Raw genomic sequence first — 27765 nt, 5'->3', positions numbered from 1 at the left:
GTTTGGGTGTTCTGATTGGAAATCTCCAACTAGGGTTGATGATCATCAGTAACTGCAGAGGCCTGAGGTGCACAGTGGGGAAACTTAGTGAGTGTTGTTGGCAGCAGCAGGCTGAGCCTGTCAAGGTTGGAGCCAATCAGAGAAAGTTTGAGCCCTGAAGCGTCCACTGCAGCTGTCACCACAGGGTTTGGTATATAAAGGCCTGTGAGGGAGATTGATTTCTGATTGTGTTAATAATAGTTTTTATTATTGGTAAAAAACAACAACAGTGGTTTAGTTATCAGGGACATAAACATCATGTTTAAATGCTGCATGAGAGATCACATTTTTACATGATTTTAATCAGAAAAGGTCAGACAAAACAAAAAACAAAGACAACTCAAGTCAAATGTCCAGCCGAAGGATTTATGGGTGACTCCATCAGGGATGGACCGAGTTAACCTGCATTTCACCTCTGAGAAAGATATATGGAGCCCCAGCTGGACTGGCCATCGATGGTGTTTTTTAGTTTTTATGGCCCATGTTTATATGAAATACACTATATTAGAGTCATGTCGGTATGGGCAGATATCCAAATGTAGGATAGGACATAAAACACGGTGCCATCTCTAGACTCCATAGTCCCACAGGAGTTCCTCTCCAACCGCGATGTCCCTCAGGGCGATGAACAGCACACTCTCACGAGGACCAGCAGGGAAGTTCATTGTGAACCTTTGTGGCCTCACGTTTGGATTCCTTTGGCAATGGTTGATTTGCCTTCCATAGGAGTCCTTGTGGAGGTGGCAGGCACAGGGGGACGCAGTGGCATCAGCCCTGTGGCACTCGTCCCTGTAGAAGAAGAGAGACCCCGACTGCCGCCTCCGATTCCCTGCAGCTTTGGTGATGCACGTCCCGTGGTAGTCGCAGACGACGTCTCCTTTGTTGAAGGGCATCAGGGCGATGACACCTGTGAGCAAACAGGAAGTCATCATAAGCTCTTTAGAAATGTTGACTTGCTGTCAAAGAGGGTGTGGTCCAAACCATAGGTGCATTTACCTTTGCCCTTTTCCTCCCTAAAGTCCTTCAAAGCCAGGCCCTTCCATTTCTGCTCTGAAATCGAGGACATGAGGGACTGGCTGTCCTGGATCCTGGGCTGTGGAGCAACCCAGGCCTGTAGGACGGCATCAACAGTGGGCTTGTTGGTGAACCAGGTCTCCTTATCTAATGCCATCTGTACTCTTGCACGCTGAGGGGCGTTGCCTCTTGTGACACACCCTGTCCCAGAGCGAGACGTGAGGAATAATGCAAATAAACCATATGTATCTGTCAATCATATATATTTGAACTCTGTGATGTGAAGTATTACTGAGCTATTTGTATATATTAGAGCTGTAAATAATAGAGGCAGAGCGTCCATTAGCATGAAGTGCCCGGGGCTTACCGAGGATGTGCTGAACTCTCTGCTTAAGCTGAAGCTCCCTCCACCTGTGGTAGTGGGCTCGGTAGTGTGGAAATCCAGCCTGTACACACCGGCGTTTTGAAGGTGGCTCTCCTTTTAGTGTTACTGGGAAGGTCCGCTGGAAGGCATCCCATTCTCTGAGAGGTAGGCGCTTTGTGGAAATGGACCTACACAGAATGAGAGAGAAATCCACCAATAGTGTGGATGTGGAACCTTGTAAGGCAGGTTTTCTTGTGCTAGTGGGTAACATAAAAAAGAAAAGCTTACCTGGCCTGTCCCGAGGTTTCTACTCCTCCTGCTGAGTGTGACGCTGACCCAGCTGCAGGATCCTCGGTGTCGCTGCGCAGGTATCTAACCAAATTAGAAAGGTGAAGCAGTTATACATCTACCAACAAACGCAGCAACACATGTGGCTGAGTGGTGAGACCACACTGGCAAAGTTTTGCCAGTATGGATCCAGTGGTGTGCAGCTCTCACCTGGCCCTCAGGCGCCATACATCTAATGCTGGGTTGGTCAGAGGGACCCCACCTTCTCCCAGGAAGAACCTGCCCCCGTCATCACTGCCAGCTCTTTGGTTTCGTAAGGACACTGGGCGGATGTTCTTAAAGTAGCACTCCAACAGCTGCAGAGACAAGAGCCATCAATGATGACTATAAATCACCTCCCAGGGTCCATACAGAGTTGGAAGAGAGTCTCTGCTGAGAACAGAGGACTTACTTCTTCTTCCTGGATGGTCATCCTCAAGCTATCCCTTCGCTCCATCCAGTCCTGCACCTGTGTGTGTGAAACAAAGTGTTGGAGCTTAGGGTGATGCACACTTACATCAACTATCACTTAGAATTTACTGGTTTTGTTGGCGGCGCTTACAGAAAAATCCTGAACAGCACCTGATGTCAGTCCGTGCTGTAACATCAGGATGGCCTCGCAGTACTGCCTGAACGTTGTCATGGCAACGTTGGGGATGCAATCACCGCCTGCAAGCTTTTGGTGGAAATACTCGATGTCCTTTTTGGCCATGGCGAGGACTTCCTTCTTATCAGACCTGTTGCAAAGGTGACGGCAGTAAGACGGTGTTGGAAGTGCGTGTGTGTCATGCAGTATGTGTGAGCCAGAGTGGCAATAAGCTCATCAGACCTCGGTGTTGGCAGCACTGTTGGCCAGGTTTGGGGAGCGTCTGTGAAGATAAAGCCACGACTCTGAAGGCGACTGCAGAGTTTGATGCAAGATGTTGCGTCCTTGCAAAACTCCTGCAGCTCCGAGATGCTCCAGAGTCGACCTTCCCTGGAAAACAGCTCCTGGGAGGCAGTAGCTCTGGAAGCTTCTTGCTCCCTCTCCTGTGCTGTGCCGTCTTTCAGGCACACTTTGCTCAGGTGAGTCGAAATGGAGAGCTGGGGCTCGTTGCACAGCAGGCAGTACACAACGTTTTTCTCCATGTTGTTTGGACTGCAAATACAGAGACAGAGACAAGCTCTACATATCACTTTATAGCACCAGTAGCATGTCTCTGTATGATGCAAAGCTAGCTATGTCGCTACACTGGACACCAAACCTACTTTAAAACTGAACCTTTGTTGATCCTCTGCTGTTTCTCCAAAGCACACAATGTTCTGCACAAATACATTTAGCACATGTATAAAACATGCACGCACACGAGCAGTTTGTTCAGCTTCATAGAAACCAGTTTCTTGAAGGCACGCGGATTTTCTGAGTGGAACACTAAATGGCATTTATGTATGGTATTACAATTGTATGGTAAATGGCCTGTATTTGTATAGCGCTTTACTGGTCCTTAAGGACCCCAAAGCGCTTTACACTACATTCAGTCATTCACACACTGGTGATGGCAAGCTACGTTGTAGCCACAGCCACCCTGGAGCGCACTGACAGAGGCGAGGCTGCCGGACACTGGCGCCACCGGGCCCTCTGAGGCAAAAATGGGGTTAGTATCTTGAGGTTCAAGTGGAAGAGCGAAGCGCAAGTACGGAAGCCGAGGGGTTGTCACATGATTCGGAGAGCATTGTGGCATTGAAGGCTCAGCCAATCAGAGCCAGCGGATTTCGTTACGCGGGCATTTTGCCGTAACACGGGCAGAAATATTGCCGTTCAGTGCCTTCGTAGCTTGAACTTTTCGTAAGTCGGGGTTCCGCTGTATTCTGCATTAGCCAAGTCAGCTAGCATTAGCATCGATCCACCTGCAGCCTAAACCCACAATGTATACACAATGACCCGCATCCTTTACCGAGATGTGCGAATGACCAAACAACATCCTGTGCTGCGAGGTGTGCCGTGCACATTCATTGTAATGCGTGTTTACTAACCTGAGGCAGTGACCCTGCTGTCAGCCTGGGCGACAAGTGGACGAAAACACAATAATCTTCTTTAAACCGTGAACACAAAAGACACACATGCTGTGCTAGCGTTAGCTTCCCAACAGGAAGTTCTTTCTGTGAAATTCTTCTTCTGCGCCCAAAACACTGCTCGGTACCACCGTCGCGCTCTGCGCCCTCTAGTGTCCGGATGTAGAATTGCATTTTAATGCCTGAAACTCATAATCCAACAAGCGGCGACAGGTTTTTGCAACGTGTTTTTAAATTACCGTAAATTTTGAACCGTTCGGTCAATTGAAACTAATCCAATTGTTTCTGACAGCAGAGACTCTGCGCTTTAAGTCAAGTCAAGTCAGCTTTATTGTCACTTCAGCCATATACAGTTTGTACACAGTGAGGCGAAACAGCGTTCCTCCAGGGCCAAGGTGCTACATGCAACATAAATTTACAACATAAATTAACAGAAAATCACTAAACTAGCTAACTAGAGACAGGACAGACTGACCTAACATAAATTACAACATAAATTAACAAAAACTAACTATCTAACTAGGTAAGTAGTGCAAAGGAAACCGTAAACATAAAGTAGGTAGTGCAGGAACAGTAAACATAAAAATATTGTGCAAAAAGAGCATTTACAGATTGATGTGTAAGTCCAGTCTCAATGCTTTGAGGTAGTTGAGTTGAGCTGAGTGATAGAGTGTGTGTGTGTGTGTGTGTGTGTGTGTGTGTGTGTGTGTGTGTGTGTGTGTGTGTGTGTGTGTTTATCAGTCCAGTCCCTTTTTGTTGAGGAGACGGATGGCTTGTGGAAAGAAGCTGTTGCACAGTCTGGATGTGTGTGCCCGAATGCTTCGGTACCTTTTTCCACATGGCAGGAGTGTGAAGAGTGTGTGAGAGGGGTGTGTCCAATCAGCCACAATGCTGGTGGCTTTGCGGATGCAGCGTTTGGTGTAGATGTCCTTAATAGAGGGGAGAGAGACTCCGATAATCTTCTCTGCTGTTCCCACTATCCGCTGTAGGGTCTTGCGGTCCGATATGGCACAGTTCCCAAACCAGGCAGTGATGCAGCCGCTCAGGATGCTCTCGATAGTTCCTCTATAGAAGGTGGTCAGGATCGGTGGTGGAAGCTGGGCCTTTCTCAGTCTTCTCAGAAAGAAGAGACGCTGTTGGGCTTTCTTGTGCAGGAAGCTGGTGTTGAGGGACCATCCGAGGTCTTTCTCCAGGTGGACGCCCAGGAATTTGGTGCTGTCTACGATCTCCACAACTTTAGTAACTTTTGTATTTAACTTTAGCGTGAATGTGCATGCACAGTTTGTTTAGCTGATAGAAAAGTCACATATGAAATTACCTGATACTTGTAAAAACACCAAAGTTAGCCGGTTTACTCTCGCTGTAGTTTCTCCGTAGGGTTACATCCACCTGGAAGTATGTCTGTGAAAGTTCTCAGTCATCCAGCTCAGCGTAGTGTAAGGAGCTACTGATGGAGAGTCCCACATTTAAGCCATATGGGAGTGTCCCCAAGAGGGCCATGGACCCCTAATCATCCTCTACCTAATCATACGAGCCGAGGTGGGAAGATAACAAAGCCAGCAGACAGGTTGGCACCTTTGTCTCTCATGCATGAAGAGAGACGCCTCTGAAAAGGCCTCCAGGCCTCTTCAAGTGCAGTCACACCTAACAAAAAGGGATAAAACTGGATTATAGATGTTCAACGATGGTCGCTCACACAGCACAAACGCACTGCACATCTGCCTTTCACGAGCTGCTCCTCCTCTGCCTCACCTCGTGCTGTCATCCTGGGTTTGCATTGAAAGTATTCCCCACCTAAGTAGGCTGTCATTCCCAGAATATTCCCAGGTCTCTATCTTACAATAAAACACATATTTCTCCTTCCTCCTCTTCCTCCTTTATCCTCTCTGAAGATCCAGAAAAGGAGTCTCTACTCCCTGTCAAAATTAGGGCTTAAAAAGTTTTCTCCCCCAACAAAGATTAAACCATAAGCTGGGAGGGCTGGGTTTGTTTGCTCTCACTGGTCTGATCGAGCATCCCTGATGTTTCACACTGGTTACCAGTTCTTCACAGGGAAAAACACAGGTGGGAACAGGAGAGAAACAAGGCACAAGTCCACACTCCCCACTCTGAATGGCACACACGAGATTCTTTGAATCCAAAGCAGTAGCGGTTTTTGATACGGGCGACACGGGCGGTTGCCCGGGGGGGCATCGTGATGGGGTGCGGCAAAAAAAAAAAAAATGCTCATACTCATGCTGCCCCTACGGCAGCCAGCGCATAGTGGGAATCGCCCATATGGTGGGAGTAAGGGCGCCCTCCGTTTGCGAGCTGCGCCTGCTGCTTGCAGCACAGAGAGGAGAGGGTGCGGTGGTGGGGGATTCTCTGGCTGGCTGGAGCAGCGTCTAATAACCAACTTGCAAAATAAAACAAAATAAAAACAAACCAACAAACATGAAAACACCAGACATCATGATACAGACTAATAATTTGCACCGATGTTTTTTCAAAATTCTGTACGCTAAAGGTAAGTGCGAGAGCCCTCGGTGCTCCTGCTGCTGCTGAAGTCAAAGTAAACTTTATTGTCATCTCTGTTACATACAGTCCAGTATAGAGAGAGACGAGACGACGAGGCTCCAGTTACAGCAGTGCAAGTAAACAAACAAATATAAGAAGAGTAAGGAAATAAATATATGCTTTTGGACCAGGGGTAAAGGGATCAATAACAATTTAAAATTTACAGTTTGATGATTTAAAGTCTCACACACAACCTGTCGAAAGGGGAGGGGCTGGCTGCTTCCAAATAGAGCACATTTCCTTCATAATGTTGTAAATCCAAGTTCAATCATGTATTCATGATTTGAATCCTGGGTTGTGTGAAACCTCAGAAATGAACCTTAGACAAAGTGAATCTGTGAACTAAGGTGTAGGTCTGTTAGGTTATGTTGTGGTGATCCTCGGGTTGAGGGATGGGTGTTCATACTGGAGTGCAAAATTAAAACCAATGGAAGATGGACAAGAAAAGTTCAAAGCCATCAGGTGCTCAGTTTAGAAAAAATAGAAAAGAAGAGGAGGAGAAAAGAGCAAAAGATACAGGTAAGCAGATGTGTCATTGGATAATGGAAGGTCATCCTGAAACAATCAGAATCAGAATACTTTATTAATCCCAAGGAAATTATGTGGGTTACAGTTGCTCCAAGAAGAAATGGTAAAGATAGCTAACAGACTAAACTCCAAACAATACATTATGTTAAAGATTTTAATATTAATTAGTCATTGTCAGTTGTTGATTTGTCCTGTTCTCATTGTATGATGAATTATGATGACTGTTTGGTAGCTGTTTGCATACTCTCCCTCTCTTCATATATGTGTGTGGACAACAATTTTATTTTAATGTACAATCCTTAATATGTTTTGTGTGTGTGGGTGTGTGTGGGGGGTGGGTGGGATGGGGAGTGTTCACCCAGGGCAGTGAACAGGCTAGGACCGCCACTGATCCAAAGAGAGCTTGCCTGCAGTGGGCCACACCATTCCTTTACGTGGATTAGATGCCATGCATCTATGCAGTGAGTAACACACCAGTTTCTCAGAAGGCAATTTGACCTTCCCCTCTAATTCTGCTCTCATTGAAATGTCACACAAACTGATTTTTTCCCGAGAGCTTGAAAATGCAAAATCTATGCTGCAGAACGTGTGAGGCAGATGGTAACTTGTTCTGTGCAAGAAAAATACCCTCTGGCCAGCTTTCTGTTATGGCCTCTATCACTTCCAAAAATACTGTGGGATCTAAAAAATAGATTTTTAAGTGGCTACTCTCATATTGAAGTTTAATTGACCAATGATGTGCATTTAAAATCTGTACGAACTCTTTAAAAGTGTCTTCCACATGCACCCACACACCACAGTTCATGGTGGAGAAGAGCTGCTCTAGTGTGTTTTACTCCCTGAAGTTGTATGAATGGCAAACTACACTCACTGGCAGCATCATAGGCACAATTAAGATTTCTTCTGACATTTTCGCTCTCTAGTTCTAATTGTCATCACCAGAGGCTCCATAGTCAGAATAAATAACATTGGAGATAACGGGCACCCCTGATGAGTGGAACGCTCCAATGTGACACGTTTAAAAAGTATTGTTACAAAAGTTGAACCCATCTGAGAAAATGATTTCCAAATCCATATCTTGGGAGAACGTTAAATAAATCTGACCAGTCTATTCTGTCCAAGGCCTGACGAGCGTCCAGTGAAATAATATATACATATATTATTTCACTGTGTATATATATATATATATATATATATATACATATATATATATATATGTATGTATGTATATATATATATATATATATATATATATATATATATATATATATGTATATACATATATATATATATATATATATATATATATATATGTATATGTATATACACATATAATTATATATATATATATACACAGTGAAATAATATATGTAATAATTATATATGTATATATATATATATATATATACATATATATATATGTATGTATGTATATATATATATATATATATATATGTATATATATATATATATATATATATATATATATACACATATAATTATATATATATACACAGTGAAATAATATATGTAATAATTATATATGTATATATATATATATATATATATATATATACATATATATATATGTATGTATATATATATATATATATATATATATATATATATATATATATATATATATATATATATATATATATATATATATATATATATAAATAAAGCTGCTTCTTTAGCATCAAATCTCTCATGAATTATATTAGAACCCTTCTTATATTGTGAAACCCTTGATGCTTTGGTACAAAGCAAATCCAATGTGCGATCCAAGGGTCTAATCTTCATGCTAAACATTTGAAGTGGTTTAGCATGAAGTGTCAACCCCTGTCAGACTCATCGGTCTAAATGATGAGTGTTCTGCTGCTGCTGGACAGAGTTTGCTCCATCGTGCTCGATGTTAAGTTGCTTTGTGGAGCGGAAAACAAACTGCCGATCTTGGAGTTTCAGGAATCCGATGAGGACACCTGTGTTGGTTTGGCTTTAGAGGTGTTAGGGTGCAACTGCTTATCCTCGGCGCCATCCCAGAGACCAAACAGACGCAGGTTCTTCCTTCAGACGTGGTTCTCCAGGTGGTCAGTCTGATTTTCAGCTTCCTCATCACACCAGGACAGAAACACATGAACATTAGACCGGAGCATTCAGGGACTGAAAGCAGTAATTCAACCTTTAAGCTGAACTAACGTTTTACCCTCCTCTTCATCGTCTCGTCTCCCTGTTGTCAGAGACAGGACACCTAAATGAACCTCTAAGAGATGATGTCATCAGTGACCAATCAAGAATGAGAATAGATGACTGACACAACCGTGCTACAATAAATCTTAGTTTCCCTGTCACTGTATTTTAGGAGTGTGAAGCTATAAAGTTGTTTTAAAAACTAACCCGAGCCTGAGAGTCGTGGTTGTGGTGAAGCACAGAGAGCTCTGACGGCCCGGACTCGCCCCTCAGGTGGAGCTCTGCACAGCCACACTGAACCAGCTCACACACTCAGCTACACCTCTTAGTTTACATCAGCGTGTTGATGTTTGAATCCATCCACCAACACGAACCTGATGTAGTTTACTCTCATTTTGAGTCGATCAGCTGACTCTCAGATCACAGCACGGCAAAAGACAAATTTATATTTTACAGTCTTCTTCTAAATCTTTGTAAACAAACTGAATCTTTTTTTTTTAAATAAAATTTGTTTTATTTTGAAAATCATCAGAGTGGAAACTGATGACGATAAACATTATTTTGAAGAGTAAATACTGATCATTGATTGAAGCTGTCTCCAGCTGTTTGTAGATTGTTTTGCCCTTCAGCTGCCTGGATACTGATGACATCATGGGGTGTGACCTCTGTGATTGGGTGCTCTGTGTTAGTGCTCAGCTGCTGCTACACTTTCAGTCGGTTTACTCACTCACACAGTTTAACGGTCAGAGAGCTGCTGATGAAGATGAAGGAGCTGCTCCTCTTCCTCTCCTGTGTCCTCTGTGTCTCTGCCTATGGTGAGTTTGTCTCGGTAAACTCTGGCAGGCAGGCAGCAGCTTGTTGATCGGTGTTTCATTTCAGGTCTGCACGGTGACGTTCACATAAACGGCTGTTCAGACTTTGATGCAGAGGACATGTATGGACTGGATGGGGAGGAGGTTGCTTACGCAGACTTTAACAACCACACGGAAGTCTACATTCTGCCTCCTTTTGCTGATCCTATGACTTACCCCGGAGCTTATAAACAAGCTGTGACTGAGCTGAAGGTCTGCAGACACAACCTGAAGGCTCTTGGCGCGGTGATGAAGGACTACCCTTCCAATAACCGTAAATACAAACATTTAACCTGTGTTTACCTGAAATGATCAGCCATGAAGTAATCAGTCCAATCAAACCAACAAACTGATTAAATATATGAAATCATTCCACCTTAAACACACAGAAACCCAACACTGACATGTTTGTGTTTCTATTAAAGGTCACATTTTATTTTTCTTCATTAGTTTCTCTGAAGCTGAACACAGTTCTGTCTGTGCTCGTGTTTCTCTAGTTTAACTTGATGATTCTGACGTCAGGCTAGTTTCTCTCACACAGACAATGATGCATCATCTCAGTGAATACCTGAACAAGTTATTGATGTTTATTATTATCACCTGCTGATGAAAACCAGCTGAAGCTCTGATCCTCCTCTGCCTGATGTGTTTGTGCACAGATGCTCCTTCAGCTGTGATGATCTACACCAGAGATGAGGTGGAGTTTGGAGAGGAGAACACTCTGATCTGTCATGTGACTGGTTTCTATCCTGCTCCTGTCAACGTCTCCTGGACCAAGAATGGACAGAAGGTCACAGAAGGATCCAGCACCAGCGTTCCCTATCCCAATAAAGATGGACCCTTCACCCAAATCTCCAGACTGCAGTTCACCGCACAGCTGGGAGACATCTACAGCTGCACAGTGCAACATCTGGCCCTGACTAAACCACTGACCAAGATCTATAGTAAGAAAACTTTATTTAAACAAAAATCACTGACAGAGGTACACATGTGAAGACTGAGCACAGTGTTCATCAGAGCAGCTGGATCTGATCTGATAGTTTGACACCATGATTTTTGTGTCGGGTCACACATTTTGAAGCCAATATGATCATCTTATCCCACCAACGATGGGAACAGAGTTTAATACACTGAATCATATGAACAGTAAGTAAGAACATACAAAGAACAGCAAGACAACACAGAGACAGACAGAAAGAGCAGCTTTCCACTTGTCCTCCAGTCAGAAACAGCTGGTGCTGGGTCAGGTACTGGTCAGGTACTGGTCAGGGCTCTGGATCAGGGCCATCTGCAGCTGGGTGCCCTTTGATGAACTCTTTGCTTTGCCTTATCACAACAGGTCACGACACAGTCAGACGCCACATATTAATCCTAGTTGTTAAATCTCACAACAAGCAGAATGCATCAACAGGTACTCTTACAGCAAGTGGCATAATCTGATGATAAACATGTTAATAATACTTGACCTAATTATATAGGTTATATAGTATTGTAATGATCATTAAGGTGACTTTATTGTGATGTGTTCAGTATCTCTGTTACAATGTTACCACCTTAATAACCCATGGTGAGGGCAACAAGTCTTGTGCTTAAGAGGCTACTTGAAAGTTACAGTATATATGTTCACTGCACATAGATATATGGTGCATATAGTTATTTAGGTATACTTTCCCAACATTCCCCTGGTCAACCAATTTAAGACAAATGAATTCCTGTTCGTTTGCAAAGCATACAACACAGCATCCCTAAAATAATTCTCAAGAAACTTAAAACAAGCCTAATTATCGGAAAATGAAAATGAGCCATGAAACATACCGGTAGACACATATTACATAAATGGATTACATGACACCATATGTGAAATTGAAATTGATATAATTAAACAATTAATTCCCAGTTTTGGGTTTCATCTCGGTCAGGTGCAGCTTCTTTTTCTGAACGTCTCAGTGTGAGCTGTGAACTGTCCTTTGATAGCTTCAAGGTTAATTCTGGAGTTCCACAGGGCTCAGTGCTAGGACCAGTTCTGTTTACATTACACATGCGTCCTTTAGTTAACACCACAATAGGCACAACATACCTCCGTCATGCAGATGACACCCTCCTTCATGTATCCATCCATGAAACCAGACAACACACACCAGTCAACCTGCAGGAATGCCTCCAGAAAACAAAGACCTGGATGACCTCTAACATTTTGCTCCTAAATTTAGATAAGACTGAGTTTATTGTACTCTGTCCTAAAAAACCTTAGACATACAGTATGTGGTATCTAACCAGATACTTAGTCTGGATTTTTAACCAGGATCCTTCCTTCAATGCACATACTGAAAACTGCTTTCTCCCATTTTTGCACCCATGTTTCTATCTCTAAAATTAGAAATATTCTGTCTCACAGTGACTGAAAAATGAGTTCATGCATTTATTACTTCCAGGCTGGACTACGGTAATTCATTATTATCAGGATGTCCTAAAAACTCCCTGAAAAGCCTTCAAGCATGAATACTGACAGGGACTAGATGACAGAGTATATCTCTGTCATGAGCTCTTTATTAAATCTCTCTCCATTACAACACTTTCCTCTCAAACCTCAGACTAACCTGAATATTTAACATTAGAATGGGAAGCCTGGCCTCCAGTTTCCAGGAGTAATTATTAGTTATGAGTTATGGTCAGTCTCTCTCTTCCACAGCATGGTCGGGGGCAGGGATAGGTCAGTAGGTAGTGTGGACGCCCCCACTGAACGGCCACCCTGAGGTACTCCTGAGGTACCGTCCCTGCACACTGCTCCCCGGGCGCCTGATTCTTCTGCTGCCCTCTGTTACACTGAGTTAAATGCAGAGATAGTAATTTCTCCCCATGGAGATCAATAAGGTATAAGTTATTATGTGTTTTGTCCTGCCTCCTTCTCCTCACCCCAACTGGTCACAGACGAACACTCTCCCCTGTGCCTCGTTCTGCTGGATGTTTCCTCCTGTTCAAAGGGAGTTCCTCCTCTCCCCGACTCCAAAGTTCTTGCTAAAAGAGGGTCAGATAAACTTTGTTAATGTTTTATTATTATAATTTACCATTACAATATAACTTGAGACAACTGGTGTCATGATTTTGTGCTGTTTAACCTTGAGCTGAATACACAACAGCATGACAGCCTTTGTTCTTACAGTAAAGGAGCCATTGAAAAGCTAAAGTAGCTGTATTAGACTAATCATACAAATTTTTACAGACATGCATGAATTTCAGTTTACAGACAATCATACGAAGTTACATAATTGGACCTTGTTACATATTTGGGTTGGGTAAAACTTTAAATGAGACAGTGAGAGTGAGGAGGTCCGACAGATATTCGAGGATGCAGCTGATGCAACATCAATGAACTCTGTCATTGGATATATTGGAAAATACATGCACGATATCATCACTAAAACCACCGTCTGCAAATATCCAAATCAGAAACCCTGGTAGATAAGGACATTCCTGCTAAGCTCAAAGTGCAGACCTCTGGCTTTAACTCAGGGCATTCTGATGCATATAAAGCAGCCAGGTATGACCTCTGAAAAGGGGCCACAGAGGACTACAGGGACAAAGTGGAGTCCAGCTACCACAGCTTTGACGCCAGGCGACTGTAGAATGGACTATAAATCACTGACTACAAGAAGGAAAACACAGGCAGTGTTCAGCCGACAGCGTCTCTCGCAGATGAGTTCAACAACTTCTTTGCTCATTTTGATGCAGACAATGAGGAGCCGCTCCTCTATCCTCAGGAGCACAGTGAGGCTGTAACTTTAACTCTTAAAACAGAAGCTGTGAGATGGTCTTTCAAAAAGGTCGATCCTCACAAAGCTCCGGGACCAGACGGCATCCCAGGCCGGGTTCTCAGAGCATGCGCCGACCAGCTGGCAGGGGTGTTCACTAACATCTTCAACCTCTCCCTGAGGCAGTCAGTGGTCCCCACATCCCTCAAAACAACCACCATCATTCTCGTTCCTAAGAAATCAGAGGTCTCCTGTCTGAAATACTACCGCCCTGTTGCAATGACATCCATCATCATGAAGTGCCTTGAGTGGCTGGTCAAAGGTCACATCTGCTCCTCCCTCCATGTTACATATCTGCAAAGTTTGGCATGAACGCCAACATCCCTTCAAATGTCTACAATCTAAGACCGAGAGCTTGCTGACGAGCTGCATTACAGTTTGGAACAGAAGCTGCTCTGCAGCAGCAGGAAATCACAGAGCATCACTGGCATGAGGCTTCCTGCCACTCAGGATGTTTATCTCCAGCAGTGTCTCTGCAAAGCACACAGCATCATCAAGGACCACAGCCACTCAGCACATCAGCTGTTCTCCTTGTTACTGTCTGGCAGACGTTACAGGAGTCTGTCTGCTCGGACTACAAGACTCAGAAACTGTTTTTATCCCTCTGTGTAGGTCTCATCCCTTCAATAATGTGATGCTCATTGGGGCCATTGTCTTAGCTTCTTTAAATAAAGTTAGTACAGCCATATAAACCAATCTGTCCCATGTGTAACTGGGTTGTGATCCAGTCTGTGTATTTTGTTAGTGTCAATAAGAGTCGTGTCTGCAGCCTTTATCTATTAAACTTTGACTAAACCTTCAATAATATTCTAATGTAAGAGTGTTAATGATGAATATGTCTTTAATGATCTCCTGTTAATGCTTACATGTGGCCTAATTCCTGTTATTTGTCTTCTTTTAGGATTATGAGTTAACTTTATTGTCGTTGTTGTCATAAACATATAAATACAGTAACAGCAGGGCTGGAGCTCTGGGCTTTAATCTTAGGAGTTTGTTGGGAGGATCACTGATGCAGCTGCTTCATGTGGTCCACTGCAGATATGATGGATAGTTAGGTGATAGTTGTTCCCCTCCTACGCCTGCCGACCCTTAGACGTCGTCCTCCGCCTGACTCCTCCACTCCACCTTTGTGCAGGCCCCATCGGTGACCCAGGCCTGCGTACTGCTGGTGTTGCTCTCCTCCACAGGCTCTGGGCCTGCTGATCTGTGTTGTACCCTTCAGTTGGTGAGCTCCTTCATCTGTGAGCAGTTATCTGTTTCCCTTCATGTCAGGAGAGTCGTTATTGCGAGTGTGTGCAAACATCAGTTAGTAAGTAACTGTTTTCATTTGCTCCACTTTTTCTCTTCCTGTGAGCTCGACCTCTTCTTACTCTCCCTTTTCTTTCTCTTCTTTTTGAATTCTCCTTTTTTAACTTCCTTTTCCTCTCACTTACATGTTTCCTCTTTCACAAACTGTATAATCACTCTCTAGAGTGTGTGTGTGACTTCCTACATCTCTTACTTTCTCGTTTACTTCTTTTGTTGGGCAGTAAAAATCCCTCTGGTGTTGTGGGACAAACTTCAATAATTCCTGGTTGAAGCCTGACACTCTGGGCTTTACAGGGTGAAGGCCTCGTGTTTCATGCTCCTCTGATGCTCTTTGAAATGTTTTTTCTATTTTAGCTGTAGAAGAAGGATTATAAACAGTCTGAGCAGCATCAAGGCAAGTGTTTCAGATACCACTGATCTCTTTATCAACACCTAACTGTGCTCTTTCTGTCCCTCCTAAGACCCTCTCTCTCTCTCTCTTTCATGGCATTTTTAATCTCTCTTTGCTATTTGGGCTGATTGGGACCTGATCAGTGTAAAAACAAAGAATTACCTGATTTTTGTTTCTGAGAAAAATGAGATCCACATATGAGGACATTTGTTTTAAATGTTGAACAGTGACAGTATGATGTCTATAATGGTCCAGACAACCTAAAATGTGATGTCCACATATGTGGAGGTTAATCAGCTGTTCTAGTGATTCAAAGCTATAACTTGTTCTGCATCACACAACTGTTATTTCTTTTTTCTTTTCACAGACAGATATTTTTGTTCTTTGAATTTAAATGTTTCTTTTTCCTCTAAAACGCTCAAGTGTAGCTACTTTGCCTTCATTCCTACTTGTTTGGGAAGAGCTGTGATGCAGCTTTTTTGAGTGTATTTTAATTTCTTATATTATATTTGGAGATGTGTTGTTTCCACTTGCCCTGATCACCTCCTGTGTGTACTTAGTGTGTGTTTCATTCACTCTTTGTCAGGTCATCTGTGTATTTTCCCTCCATGTCATGTCAGAGTGCTCATAATCATCATAGTTTTTCATCGTTACCTCATTCTTTGGGATCATCAGGTTGTTTTGTTGCTTTAACTAATTTATTATCAACAACCATATAAAATTATGCATAAAATGAATGACTAATGTAAAAAATTGTGTTTTTTCTTTATATATGTTTATTATGTAAATGTGCTTTTAATTATTCACTCCACATAAAATGTAAAAAATAGTTGGTTTTTGTATTTTATAGTCTATTTACAATTCAAAGTTTAACTATTTAAATTTTTTTTGCTTTGGGCTCTGGGTTGGTTCAGGTGGATGTGGTGTTGTACTGCATGCTGCTGTAGATGCAGCAGCAGCAACAGTTGCAGACACACTGGCACCTTCATTAATATCACACTCAGCTGACTGTGTTTCATCTTCCCATTGCACTGATGGGTGGACAGTTGTCAGGAGCCTGTGCAGGTTGTTTGTGGAGCCGGCTCTATATGAGATCCTCTACACTCTGCCTTTGTGTGTCAACAACATTAAAATGCTTCCAGATTTGGCTTCTTTTCTTGGTGTCACTTAATAACCCAGGATGATTAAAAACATGTTCAAGAGTCTACGTGAAAGTTACAGTGCACATGTGTGTGCACTGTAACATAACATCTGTAACATAACATACACTGTAACATCCTCAGTACACATCCTGTGTGTCCTTTTTGCCTCCAGATGTGGAGGTTCATGTTTCTCTCTGTGTGTTTGTGTCTCCAGATGTGGAGCTTCCTGTTTCTCTCTGTGTGTTTGTGTCTCCAGATGTGGAGCTTCATGTTTCTCTCTGTGTGTTTGTTTCTCCAGATGTGGAGCTTCCTGTTTCTCTCTGTGTGTTTGTGTCTCCAGATGTGGAGCTTCATGTTTCTCTCTGTGTGTTTGTTTCTCCAGATGTGGAGCTTCCTGTTTCTCTCTGTGTGTTTGTGTCTCCAGATGTGGAGGTTCATATTTCTCTCTCTGTGTTTGTTTCTCCAGATGTGGAGGTTCATGTTTCTCTCTCTCTGTTTGTTTCTCCAGATGTGGAGGTTCATGTTTCTCTCTCTGTGTTTGTTTCTCCAGATGTGGAGGTTCATGTTTCTCTCTCTGTGTTTTTCTCCAGATGTGGAGCTTCATGTTTCTCTCTGTGTGTTTGTGTCTCCAGATGTGGAGGTTCATGTTTCTCTCTGTGTGTTTGTTTCTCCAGATGTGGAGGTTCATGTTTCTCTCTGTGTGTTTGTGTCTCCAGATGTGGAGCTTCCTGTTTCTCTCTCTGTGTTTGTTTCTCCAGATGTGGAGCTTCATGTTTCTCTGTGTGTTTGTGTCTTCAGATGTGGAGCTTCCTGTTTCTCTCTCTGTGTTTGTTTCTCCAGATGTGGAGCTTCATGTTTCTCTCTGTGTGTTTGTGTCTCCAGATGTGGAGCTTCCTGTTTCTCTCTCTGTGTTTGTTTCTCCAGATGTGGAGCTTCATGTTTCTCTCTGTGTGTTTGTGTCTCCAGATGTGGAGCTTCATGTTTCTCTCTGTGTGTTTGTTTCTCCAGATGTGGAGCTTCATGTTTCTCTCTGTGTGTTTGTGTCTCCAGATGTGGAGGTTCATGTTTCTCTGTGTGTTTGTTTCTCCAGATGTGGACCTTCCTGTTTCTCTCTCTGTGTTTGTTTCTCCAGATGTGGAGCTTCATGTTTCTCTCTCTGTGTTTGTGTCTCCAGATGTGGAGGTTCATGTTTCTCTGTGTGTTTGTGTCTCCAGATGTGGAGCTTCATGTTTCTCTCTGTGTGTTTGTGTCTCCAGATGTGGAGCTTCATGTTTCTCTGTGTGTTTGTGTCTCCAGATGTGGAGCTTCATGTTTCTCTCTCTGTGTTTGTGTCTCCAGATGTGGAGCTTCATGTTTCTCTCTGTGTGTTTGTGTCTCCAGATGTGGAGCTTCATGTTTCTCTGTGTGTTTGTGTCTCCAGATGTGGAGCTTCATGTTTCTCTCTATGTGTTTGTGTCTCCAGATGTGGAGCTTCATGTTTCTCTCTCTGTGTTTGTGTCTCCAGATGTGGAGCTTCATGTTTCTCTCTGTGTGTTTGTGTCTCCAGATGTGGAGCTTCATGTTTCTCTCTGTGTGTTTGTGTCTCCAGATGTGGAGCTTCATGTTTCTCTCTGTGTGTTTGTGTCTCCAGATGTGGAGCTTCATGTTTCTCTCTCTGTGTTTGTGTCTCCAGATGTGGAGCTTCATGTTTCTCTCTGTGTGTTTGTGTCTCCAGATGTGGAGCTTCCTGTTTCTCTCTCTGTGTGTTTGTTTCTCCAGATGTGGAGCTTCATGTTTCTCTCTGTGTGTTTGTGTCTCCAGATGTGGAGCTTCATGTTTCTCTCTGTGTGTTTGTGTCTCCAGATGTGGAGGTTCATGTTTCTCTGTGTGTTTGTGTCTCCAGATGTGGAGCTTCATGTTTCTCTCTGTGTGTTTGTGTCTCCAGATGTGGAGCTTCATGTTCCTCTGTGTGTTTGTGTCTCCAGATGTGGAGCTTCATGTTTCTCTCTGTGTGTTTGTGTCTCCAGATGTGGAGCTTCATGTTTCTCTCTGTGTGTTTGTGTCTCCAGATGTGGAGCTTCATGTTTCTCTCTGTGTGTTTGTGTCTCCAGATGTGGAGGCGTCTGCTCAGCATGATCCAGGTGTTGGACCCTCTGTGTTCTGTGGAGTGGGTCTGACTCTCGGTCTGTTCGGTGTGGCTGTTGGAACCTTCTTCCTCATCAAGGGAAATGAGTGCAGCTGATTGGCTCACGGTGATGATGTCATTCTATGACGAGCACCTGCTCAATGTGACTGTGCTGTAGGTGAGTGTGCAGAGTTCGCCTGTAATGAGCATCTGTCTGGTTTACCTGCCTCTCCTGACGTGCTTAATAATGGAACATCTGTATGAGCTGTGCCGTCAGTCGTTGGTGTCAATAAAGTTTAACTCTGGAATTCAAAGCAAAGCTATTTTCAGCTGCTCTCGCACCACCAGCAGTTTTACCTGGACTCTGTTCCTGCCACAAAAGTAAAGGAGATGAGACTGAGATCAGTTTGATGTGACCTCAGTGTGTTCATAAACTGCTATAATGTGTCTTTGTTTATCAAACTGTGTTTCAGATTTTCATATATCAATAAAGTTTAATGACGGATTCTGTGTGTGTGTGTTGAGTCAGACTTGATGAGTGTTTATAGAAATGAATCTGACATGTTTATATTCCAGATGTTTTAATATCTGGCATTTAAATTTACTCTGATATGGATAAAATCTCATTATGATTTAATTCAGTTAAGTTTAATTTCTACAGCACAAAATCACAACAACAGTCAGCTGAAGCAGCTTCATACTGTAATGTAAATACTCTACAATAATACAACACAGTAATAATTTAATATGAGCTGAAGTTCATCTGCTGCAGTCTGACTGTTAATGGTTTATAAATGTGAATCTGAATTTCTCTGCTTGATGACATCACACTATGGCGTCCACGCAGGAACATCAGCCAGACACGAGTCCCACACACCCACAGAGCTGATTGTAAATCTGATCACTGTCACTGTTACAGGTTCTTATCATTGTTACAGCAGGTCTGACATCAGTGTTTGGTGCAGATAATTATTACACATGAATATGTTTCCATGACTGCAGACTGTGACTGAAATGTAAATGAAAACAGGTTTTCAGTTTGCTCTGCTTTCAGAGCTTTAATGGACAGAAACACATGTGGTGATGAAGGGTGTGAACTATGAGCTGATCCCCCAGTAACAGATGATGCTGTGGTCATGTGACCTGACTTCCTGTTTCTTGAGCAGCTCTCAGACTGAGTCAGTTTGTCTGCAGAACTTAGAAACATGGCTTCATCCTTCCTCTGCCTCCTCTTCATCAGCCTCAGCACAGCAGGTACCATCAATCCGCTCACCAGTGATCATCAATACACTGATCAATGACATGATTCGCCCTCAGTCTGATGTTCTGTTTGTTCTCAGATGGATTCATGACTTACAGACTGTCTCGCTGTGACTTTAACTCCACTGAGCTGAAGGACATCCAGTTCACTGACTCTTACTATTACAACATGATAGAGATCATCAGGTTTGACAGCAATGTGGGGAAGTTTGTTGGATTCACTGACTTTGGAGTGAAGACCGCAGAGACCTGGAACAATATTCCTGCAAGGCTGGCTACTATGAGGGCTCTGAAGGGGACGTACTGCAAACCAAACATTGATGTTAGATACCACAACCTTATGTCTAAATCAGGTGAGCGTGCGGTGGTCTGTGTGACGTCATCAGGTGTTCCTGTTGACCTCACTCTGAATCATTTATGATGGACTCACAGCTGCAGCTAATTTTGATGATTAATAACTTTAATAAATCATCGATCACGGAACATAAAACGCCAGAGAACGAATCTAACCTGCGACGCCCCCTGCTGGTGACACAGGCAAACTGCAGCTGTTCCTCATAACACACTGATTGTGATATTATTTTTTTATACTCTTTGAGCTGACAATTCATCCACAGTTGTTTTTTAATATTTCCATATGAATATTTTAATAGTATTAAGGAGCCTAACAAGTTCATTATTTCCTTCTTTTCTTCTTATTCATTTATTTTAAATATGATAAATATGAAACACTGATGTTTGTTTAAAGCTGTCTGCTTCACACCTGCAAACATTTACAGCTCAGATCTATGACTCAGTGCTACAGTGGAGTTTTTCAATATGAGGCAACAATTATAAAGTTATCATCATAACACACATATATGCTGTTATTTAATCTGTGCGTGTGACGTGTTTCACTCTCTACAGCATCTCTGCAGTAAAGTGAGTGAAAGTGCTCAAACAGCAGATCAGGCAGAGCTGATGAATTCATGAAACAGCTGCTGTGCTGACAGACTGACCTGACTGATCAGTGAAATATAAACACACACAACCTGTGACTGTGTAACATCAGAAACAAAGACAAACATGAGGAGAACCAGCTCAAGACTCCTGTGCAGGGGAAGCTGTCTGATAGTGCGAAGTCATCCTGTGTGTTCTGCTTTTGGGTTATAGATGTACAATGTGATCTACCAGTGCACCTAAACACAGCATGAATGGTGAACCACATGAGCAGGCTGTTTACAACAGTAACTTCCTCTCCAGAGTGAGATGGTGCAACCTCAGAGAAAGAAACGTGTGAGAAGTTTCCTCCATCAGGCTGCAGCTCTTCTCTGACCCATCTGTGTGTGACTGGTTACAAATATGATTAATCAAACAGGCAAAGCGCCCCCTGCAGGCCCTGGATGGTACAGTCTGATCAAAGTGACCGTCCATCGGGGCCTTGCTCACTGCCTCGATCACAAGCTCCTCCACTGTTGTTTGCAGCCCACAGATTTACACTATCAGCTCTTCCAGTTCAGGTCCTGTCGCCTAGCAACCACCACCCAGAATGATAATGTAAAACTTTCATTAATCAGACGCTCAGAGTTTTGACTTTAATTTTGTTAGAAATTTTAAATCTAAACATATTGTAAATCAAATAAACGCATCTATCAAATATATATAACTTTGACTACAACAACCAACAGCAGCTTTCATTCTGTACTGTCACCATAGCAGATTTCGTTCACCTAAAGACCTTCAGATCCATGAGTCACTGACTCTGTAGAAGAGACCCTCATCCACACCTCTGCCACCCCCAAGCTTGGTTACTGCAGTGTGATCCTGTTTGGGATTTCCACTAAAGCCCTGGAGACGTGACTTACAAGATCCTTTTTCTCACTTACCAATCACTCAATGCCTGGGTACCTCAGTATCTGTCTGACCTGCTGCAACCAGTTGGTATGGATCACAGGGGCAGCAGTCTAAACAGAAAATGGTAAATGGCCTGTATTTATATAGCGCCTTTACTAGTCCCTAAGGACCCCAAAGCGCTTTACATATCCAGTCATTCACCCATTCACGCACACATTCACACACTGGTGATGGAAAAGCCCAGACCTCCCTCTCCTAGGCCACCTAATCCAGCTTTTCCAGGGGAGCACCAAGGTGTTCCCAGGCCAGCCGAGAGATATAATCTCTCCAGTGTGTCCTGGGTCTGCCTTTGGGCCTCCTCCTGGTGGGATCTTATTGAGATCTCATTCTTTCGGTCACTACCCACAGCTCGTGACCACAGGTGAGGGTGGGGAAGTAGATCGACGTACTTTTACACTCAGCCGTCCAATCTGTTTGTCCACTGCCTGACAATGTCCTCAGTCGAAGTCAGCAGCACTCCACCCGCACTATTAATAAGCACTGTGCCTTTTAAATAAATACATTCAAATTATACAGAGAACATTAATGATAGTAATACAAACTAATAATGTCTTGCAGCTCGGCCCACTGTCAAACTTCACTCCACGACGCCTCTCTCCAGTCACCATCCTGCCATGTTGGTCTGCAGTGTCTATGACTTCTTTCCCAGTAAGATCAAAGTGAGCTGGCACAGAGACGGACAGGAAGTCACCTCTGATGTCACTTCCACTGAGGAGATGGAGGATGGTGATTGGTACTACCAGACCCACTGCTACCTGGAGTACACACCCAGGTGAGCATCATAATAATAATAGTGCTAAAGTTTAAACATTTAAAGTCCAGATCTGAGAGTCAATAAAGTTTGTGTTGAAGGTCTGGAGAGAAGATCTCCTGTGTGGTGGAGCACGCCAGCCTGGAGAAACCTCTGATTACTAACTGGGGTAAATACCTGTCTGCTCGTATCTACACACCTGTACATACCTGTCTGTCCACCTGTCTGACTCTCACCTGTGTGACTCAGATCCCTCCTCATCCTCATTCATGCCTAAGACAGAGAGGGACAAGCTGGCCATCGGCGCCTCAGGACTGATCCTCTGTCTGATCTTGTCTCTGGCTGGGTTCATCTACTACAGACAGAGAGCTCGAGGTCAGAGAACCACTCTCACTCACAGACCATTTCATACCAGAAACCAGTTCAGACCAGAAACCAGTTCAGACCAGAAACCAGTTCACACCAGAAACCAGTTCAGACCAGACTGAAACCATTCAGAGATGTCATAAATCTCAAACCACATACGATGGGTCTAAAACTGGTTTGTATCTGGTTTACATCAGTATTTTTTTAATATATTGATGTTTTAAAATGTACACTTTTGGGCAGGTTAAGGCCAGTTTTACAAATTACAAGAACAAAACATTTTCAGACAAGTGTTAGTTTTTGCTGCATTCAAACGCAGGTTTTCTACTGGTTTCAGAGAACTCTTGGTCCTTGTCCGATCCCTACAACATGAAACTTTTCCGGATCATCAGTATTGCTCAGTTTAAAATCAGCTTCCCTGAAGTGCTTTCAGAGTTTGTTGGTGACTGTGTCCTCATCTCTTCTTCTTTCTCCAGGTCGTATCCTGGTTCCCACAAACTGAGGCTGTTCCTGGTCCTGGTTTTCTCTGATGTTTTGAAGTCAGCTGCTTCCTGTGTTTAGCAGACTGATGACGATGTAGCCAATATGTCAGCTCACCAAAGAATAACTGAAACAATATCTGTGCCAAAAGAAGAAAATGTATTCAGGGTCTGACTGCAGTTTACCACCTGTGCTTAATATCTTATAGAGCAGTGGTCCCCCAACCCCGAGTCGTACCGGGCTGTGAGAGTTGAGGTTCGGGTGTAAAATGTTTGGTTTTCAGGGTTTTTATTGGGTTTTAGTGTTATTTTGTTATCGTTTTTGTCGTTAACTCGGTTTTCGTGGGTCTTTAAACGCACGTTATGAATAAATCTTCCTTTTTCGGTACCGGTACTAATTTTTTTTTTGTGGTATTTATTTGCGACACCTTAAAGGCCGGTCCGTAAAAACATTGTCAGGCATAAACCGGTCCGTGGCACAAAAAAGGTTGGGGACCGCTGTCATAGAGATTTCTGGATTGGAGCATGTCATCCTTCAGGACTCACATCTGCTTTACAGTTTACTTTTTGACTATGGGCCCGCTGACACAAGCGCTCTTTAAATGACTGTGACTCCGTCGTTGTTTGTGCTAGTAAGAAAATGTGAATGGTTTGAAAAGATGAGAAGCTGTTCTTTACGGGATATTTGGTGTATTACGGAAGCACAAAGCATTCACAGGTTACTGCTGTCTGAACACAGAAAAGTCAACTCTGCTTAGGTTTTACCTTCAGTGTTTGTCACTGAGAGAGATTTCAAAGACGAGCTTTACGAAACTTTACTGTGCATCATTAGAAAGCACGAGCAACTGCAGTCCAATCACAGATAAGAAATGATGATTGATGATGATGATGATGCACGGAGCAGAGAGGCAGGAATGGAGAAGTGGCAACGCACAAAAAAAGACCAGGAGATTTAAAAACTCCAGTGTGGCCCACGCTAAAAAACCTTTTTATACATATTTAAAGTTGATGTTTGTTCATGTTGAATATCAGTTTCCACTAAAGTATAAAGCTCAAAAAACTGTCTGTTTTGTTTCTTTCTAAATGTCTGTATATAGTCTGGCCAGCAAAATACTAAAAATGAAAAGAGCTACAGTGGCTTGCAAAAGTATTCTGCCCCCTTGAACTTTCCCACATTTTGTCACATTACAGCCACAAACATGAATCAATGTTATTGGAATTCCAGGTGAAAGACCAACACAAAGTGGTGAACACATGAGAAGTGGAACGAAAATCATACATGACACCAAACATGTTTTACAAATAAATAACTGAAAAGTGGGGTGTGCGTAATTATTCAGCTTGAACATGTGACTGCTGCATCAGTGCACACAAAAGTCTTTGGCAGGTTTTTAAGATCATGTCAGCATCAGAGCGATCCAGCGATATTCATCCATACAGGCAGCGTTATGATTATATTTTCAAAAATCAACAGACTCATATTCATGTTTCTGTCCATGTGCACCTCTGCTGTCATATTTGGATATTAGAAGCTTCCTCTTTCTGCTTGTTGGACAGTCCAGTGTTTCTTCTTTCCATAGCTTAATGTAAATGACTCCCTATGTAACTGATATCTACACTGTGTCTTTGAGTCAGTGGGAAAAATTGTATTTGTTCATATTCAAATGCTGAGTACAGAGTGTGTGTTAGTACAGATGATTATTTACTGCAGAGCTGTCTGCATGAACACCAGAGAAGAACCAGATTCAAACCTGCAGGCTCATTTCATGTCTGTGTACAGAGGTGCTGTGTGGACCACATTTGAACTGTTGCTTTGTCTTCATGGACAACGTTTGTGTCCATCAAACAGGTATATCTATATCTATATATATATAGATATATATATATATATATATATATACAGTGGGGCAAAAAAGTATTTAGTCAGCCACCGATTGTGCAAGTGCCCCCACCTAAAATGATGACAGAGGCCAGTAATTTGCACCAGAGGTACACGTCAACTGTGAGAGACAGAATGTGAAAAAAAAATCCATGAATACACATGGTAGGATTTGTAAAGAATTTATCCGTAAATCAGGGTGGCAAATAAGTATTTGGTCACCTCAAACATGGAAAATCTCTGGCTCCCACAGACCTGTAACGTCTTCTGTAAGACGCTTTTCTGTCCCCCACTCGTTACCTGTATGAATGGCACCTGTTTGAACTCATCATCTGTATAAAAGACACCTGTCCACAGCCTCAAACAGTCAGACTCCAAACTCCGCCATGGCCAAGACCAAAGAGCTCTCGAACGACACCAGGAAAAGTATTGTAGACCTGCACCAGGCTGGGAAGAGTGAATCTACAATAGGCAAGCAGCTTGGTGTGAAAAAATCAACTGTGGGAGCAATCATCAGAAAATGGAAGACATACAAGACCACTGATAATCTCCCACGATCTGGGGCTCCACGCAAGATCTCATCCCGTGGGGTCAAAATGATCATGAGAACGGTGAGCAAAGATCCCAGAACCACACGGGGGGACCTGGTGAATGACCTGCAGAGAGCTGGGACCAAAGTAACAAAGGTCACCATCAGTAACACACTAAAACGGCAGGGAATCAGATCCCGCAGTGCCAGACGTGTTCCGCTGCTGAAGCCAGTGCATGTCCAGGCCCGTCTGAAGTTTGCCAGAGAGCACATGGATGATACAGCAGAGGATTGGGAGAATGTCATGTGCTCAGATGAAACCAAAGTAGAACTTTTTGGTATAAACTCAACTCGTCGTGTTTGGAGGACGAAGAATACTGAGTTGCATCCCAAGAACACCATACCTACTGTGAAGCATGGGGGTGGAAACATCATGCTATGGGGCTGTTTTTCTGCCAAGGGGACAGGACGACTGATCCGTGTTAAGGACAGGATGAATGGGGCCATGTATCGTGAGATTTTGAGCCAAAACCTCCTTCCATCAGTGAGAACTTTGAAGATGAAACGCGGCTGGGTCTTCCAACATGACAATGATCCAAAACACACCGCCCGGGCAACAAAGGAGTGGCTCCGTAAGAAGCATTTGAAAGTCCTGGAGTGGCCTAGCCAGTCTCCAGACCTCAACCCCATAGAAAATCTGTGGCGGGAGTTGAAAGTCCGTGTTGCTCGGCGACAGCCCCAAAACATCACTGCTCTCGAGAAGATCTGCATGGAGGAATGGGCCAAAATACCAGCTACTGTGTGTGCAAACCTGGTAAAGACCTATAGTAAACGTTTGGCCTCTGTTATTGCCAACAAAGGTTATGTTACAAAGTATTGAGTTGTATTTTTGTTATTGACCAAATACTTATTTGCCACCCTGATTTACAAATAAATTCTTTACAAATCCTACCATGTGTATTCATGGATTTTTTTTTTCACATTCTGTCTCTCACAGTTGACGTGTACCTCTGGTGCAAATTACTGGCCTCTGTCATCATTTTAGGTGGGGGCACTTGCACAATCGGTGGCTGACTAAATACTTTTTTGCCCCACTGTATATATATATAGATATATGTATGTCCATGTGTACCTCTGCTGTCACAGCCCTCCCCTGCACCTGCACCACCTAACAAACAAGGAAGTCATATGTAGATATTAGAATGAAACTTCCTCGTTCTGCTTCTTGGACAGTCCAGTGTTTGATGTTTCTGTTATTTTTCCATAGCTTAATGTAAATGAGTCCCTATGTAACTGATATGTACACTGTGTCTTTGAGTCTGTGGGAAAAACTCTATTTGTTCATATTCAAATACTGAGTACAGAGTGTGTGTTAGTACAGATGGTTATTTACTGCAGAGCTGTCTGCATGAACACCAGAGAAGAACCAGATTCAAACCTGCAGGCTCATTTCATGTCTGTGTACAGAGGTGCTGTGTGGACCACATTTGAACTGTTGCTTTGTCTTCATGGACAAATTTTAACAGATGATTATTTACTAAGAATAATCACATATTTCTTACAGCAGTGTGTGATAAACTAGATATCTGTGTTTAATATAAAGTGCTGTGTGTCCATCAAACAGTGAAGAGCTGCTGGATTCATTGTTTCCTCCAAATGAAAGAAAAGTCATTTTCATGTGACAGAGCGACGATGCAGTGGAGTCTGTTTCTGCTTCTTCTGATGGGTGAGTGATCATTTTACCAGGGCTCCTGATTGTTTCCACCTAAAATCCTTTAGTTTGATCAGGACTCATTAAACAAATGAACTCTGACTGAGAAAATCAAGGATTCACCTGTAAACTGGACAGTTTGATGGGAACATGAGTTTCCTGCTTGTATCAGCAGATATTCAACAGTATTTCTTCTGTTTTAGGTCAGTGTGTCTTCATCAC

At 43.0% G+C, this 27765-nt stretch overlaps 3 protein-coding genes across 4 annotated transcripts; 2 read left to right on the top strand and 1 right to left on the bottom strand.

The window, feature by feature from the left end:
• Positions 1-276: 276 nt before the first annotated feature.
• Positions 277-3050, bottom strand: LOC134624331 (uncharacterized). The gene is made up of 9 exons (XM_063469313.1): positions 2993-3050; positions 2574-2882; positions 2307-2481; positions 2157-2213; positions 1916-2061; positions 1706-1789; positions 1421-1605; positions 1036-1254; positions 277-946 (listed from the first exon to the last, which is right to left on the bottom strand). The coding sequence occupies exons 2-9, from the start codon at positions 2870-2872 to the stop codon at positions 609-611; spliced, it is 1503 nt and encodes a 500-aa protein (XP_063325383.1). The 5' UTR covers positions 2873-2882; positions 2993-3050; the 3' UTR covers positions 277-608.
• Positions 3051-9767: 6717 nt separating this feature from the next.
• Positions 9768-19173, top strand: LOC134624343 (H-2 class II histocompatibility antigen, A-U alpha chain-like). Of its 2 annotated transcripts, none has more exons than XM_063469327.1 (4): positions 9768-9885; positions 9950-10195; positions 10581-10865; positions 18662-19173. In XM_063469327.1, the coding sequence occupies exons 1-4, from the start codon at positions 9828-9830 to the stop codon at positions 18790-18792; spliced, it is 720 nt and encodes a 239-aa protein (XP_063325397.1). In that variant the 5' UTR covers positions 9768-9827; the 3' UTR covers positions 18793-19173. The 2 variants fall into 2 exon arrangements, with proteins under 2 accessions (XP_063325397.1, XP_063325398.1); XM_063469328.1 differs by lacking the exon at positions 18662-19173 and adding an exon at positions 12611-13506.
• A 633-nt stretch (positions 19174-19806) lies between these two features.
• On the top strand, positions 19807-24910 carry LOC134624342 (H-2 class II histocompatibility antigen, E-S beta chain-like). The gene is made up of 6 exons (XM_063469326.1): positions 19807-19929; positions 20016-20288; positions 22387-22600; positions 22681-22748; positions 22829-22954; positions 23422-24910. The coding sequence occupies exons 1-6, from the start codon at positions 19881-19883 to the stop codon at positions 23445-23447; spliced, it is 756 nt and encodes a 251-aa protein (XP_063325396.1). The 5' UTR covers positions 19807-19880; the 3' UTR covers positions 23448-24910.
• Positions 24911-27765: the final 2855 nt, after the last annotated feature.

Source organism: Pelmatolapia mariae, linkage group LG3_W, assembly GCF_036321145.2.
Source record: "Pelmatolapia mariae isolate MD_Pm_ZW linkage group LG3_W, Pm_UMD_F_2, whole genome shotgun sequence".
Classification (NCBI taxonomy): Eukaryota; Metazoa; Chordata; class Actinopteri; order Cichliformes; family Cichlidae; genus Pelmatolapia; species Pelmatolapia mariae.
Note: the sequence above shows the minus strand (reverse complement) of the source record. Positions and strands in the feature narration are given on the sequence as shown.

Coding starts and splice junctions, on each gene's coding strand:
- LOC134624331 (XM_063469313.1), bottom strand. CDS start 2,872: ATGGAGAAAAACGTTGTGTACTGCCTGCTGTGCAACGAGCCCCAGCTC. Junction 2,214..2,306: donor GTGCTGTTCAGGATTTTTCT/GTAAGCGCCGCC, acceptor TCACACACACAG/GTGCAGGACTGGATGGAGCG. Junction 2,062..2,156: donor TGACCATCCAGGAAGAAGAA/GTAAGTCCTCTG, acceptor TTGTCTCTGCAG/CTGTTGGAGTGCTACTTTAA.
- LOC134624343 (XM_063469327.1), top strand. CDS start 9,828: ATGAAGATGAAGGAGCTGCTCCTCTTCCTCTCCTGTGTCCTCTGTGTC. Junction 10,196..10,580: donor GGACTACCCTTCCAATAACC/GTAAATACAAAC, acceptor GTTTGTGCACAG/ATGCTCCTTCAGCTGTGATG. Junction 10,866..18,661: donor ACCACTGACCAAGATCTATA/GTAAGAAAACTT, acceptor TTGTGTCTCCAG/ATGTGGAGGCGTCTGCTCAG.
- LOC134624342 (XM_063469326.1), top strand. CDS start 19,881: ATGGCTTCATCCTTCCTCTGCCTCCTCTTCATCAGCCTCAGCACAGCA. Junction 19,930..20,015: donor CATCAGCCTCAGCACAGCAG/GTACCATCAATC, acceptor GTTTGTTCTCAG/ATGGATTCATGACTTACAGA. Junction 22,955..23,421: donor CTACAGACAGAGAGCTCGAG/GTCAGAGAACCA, acceptor TTCTTTCTCCAG/GTCGTATCCTGGTTCCCACA.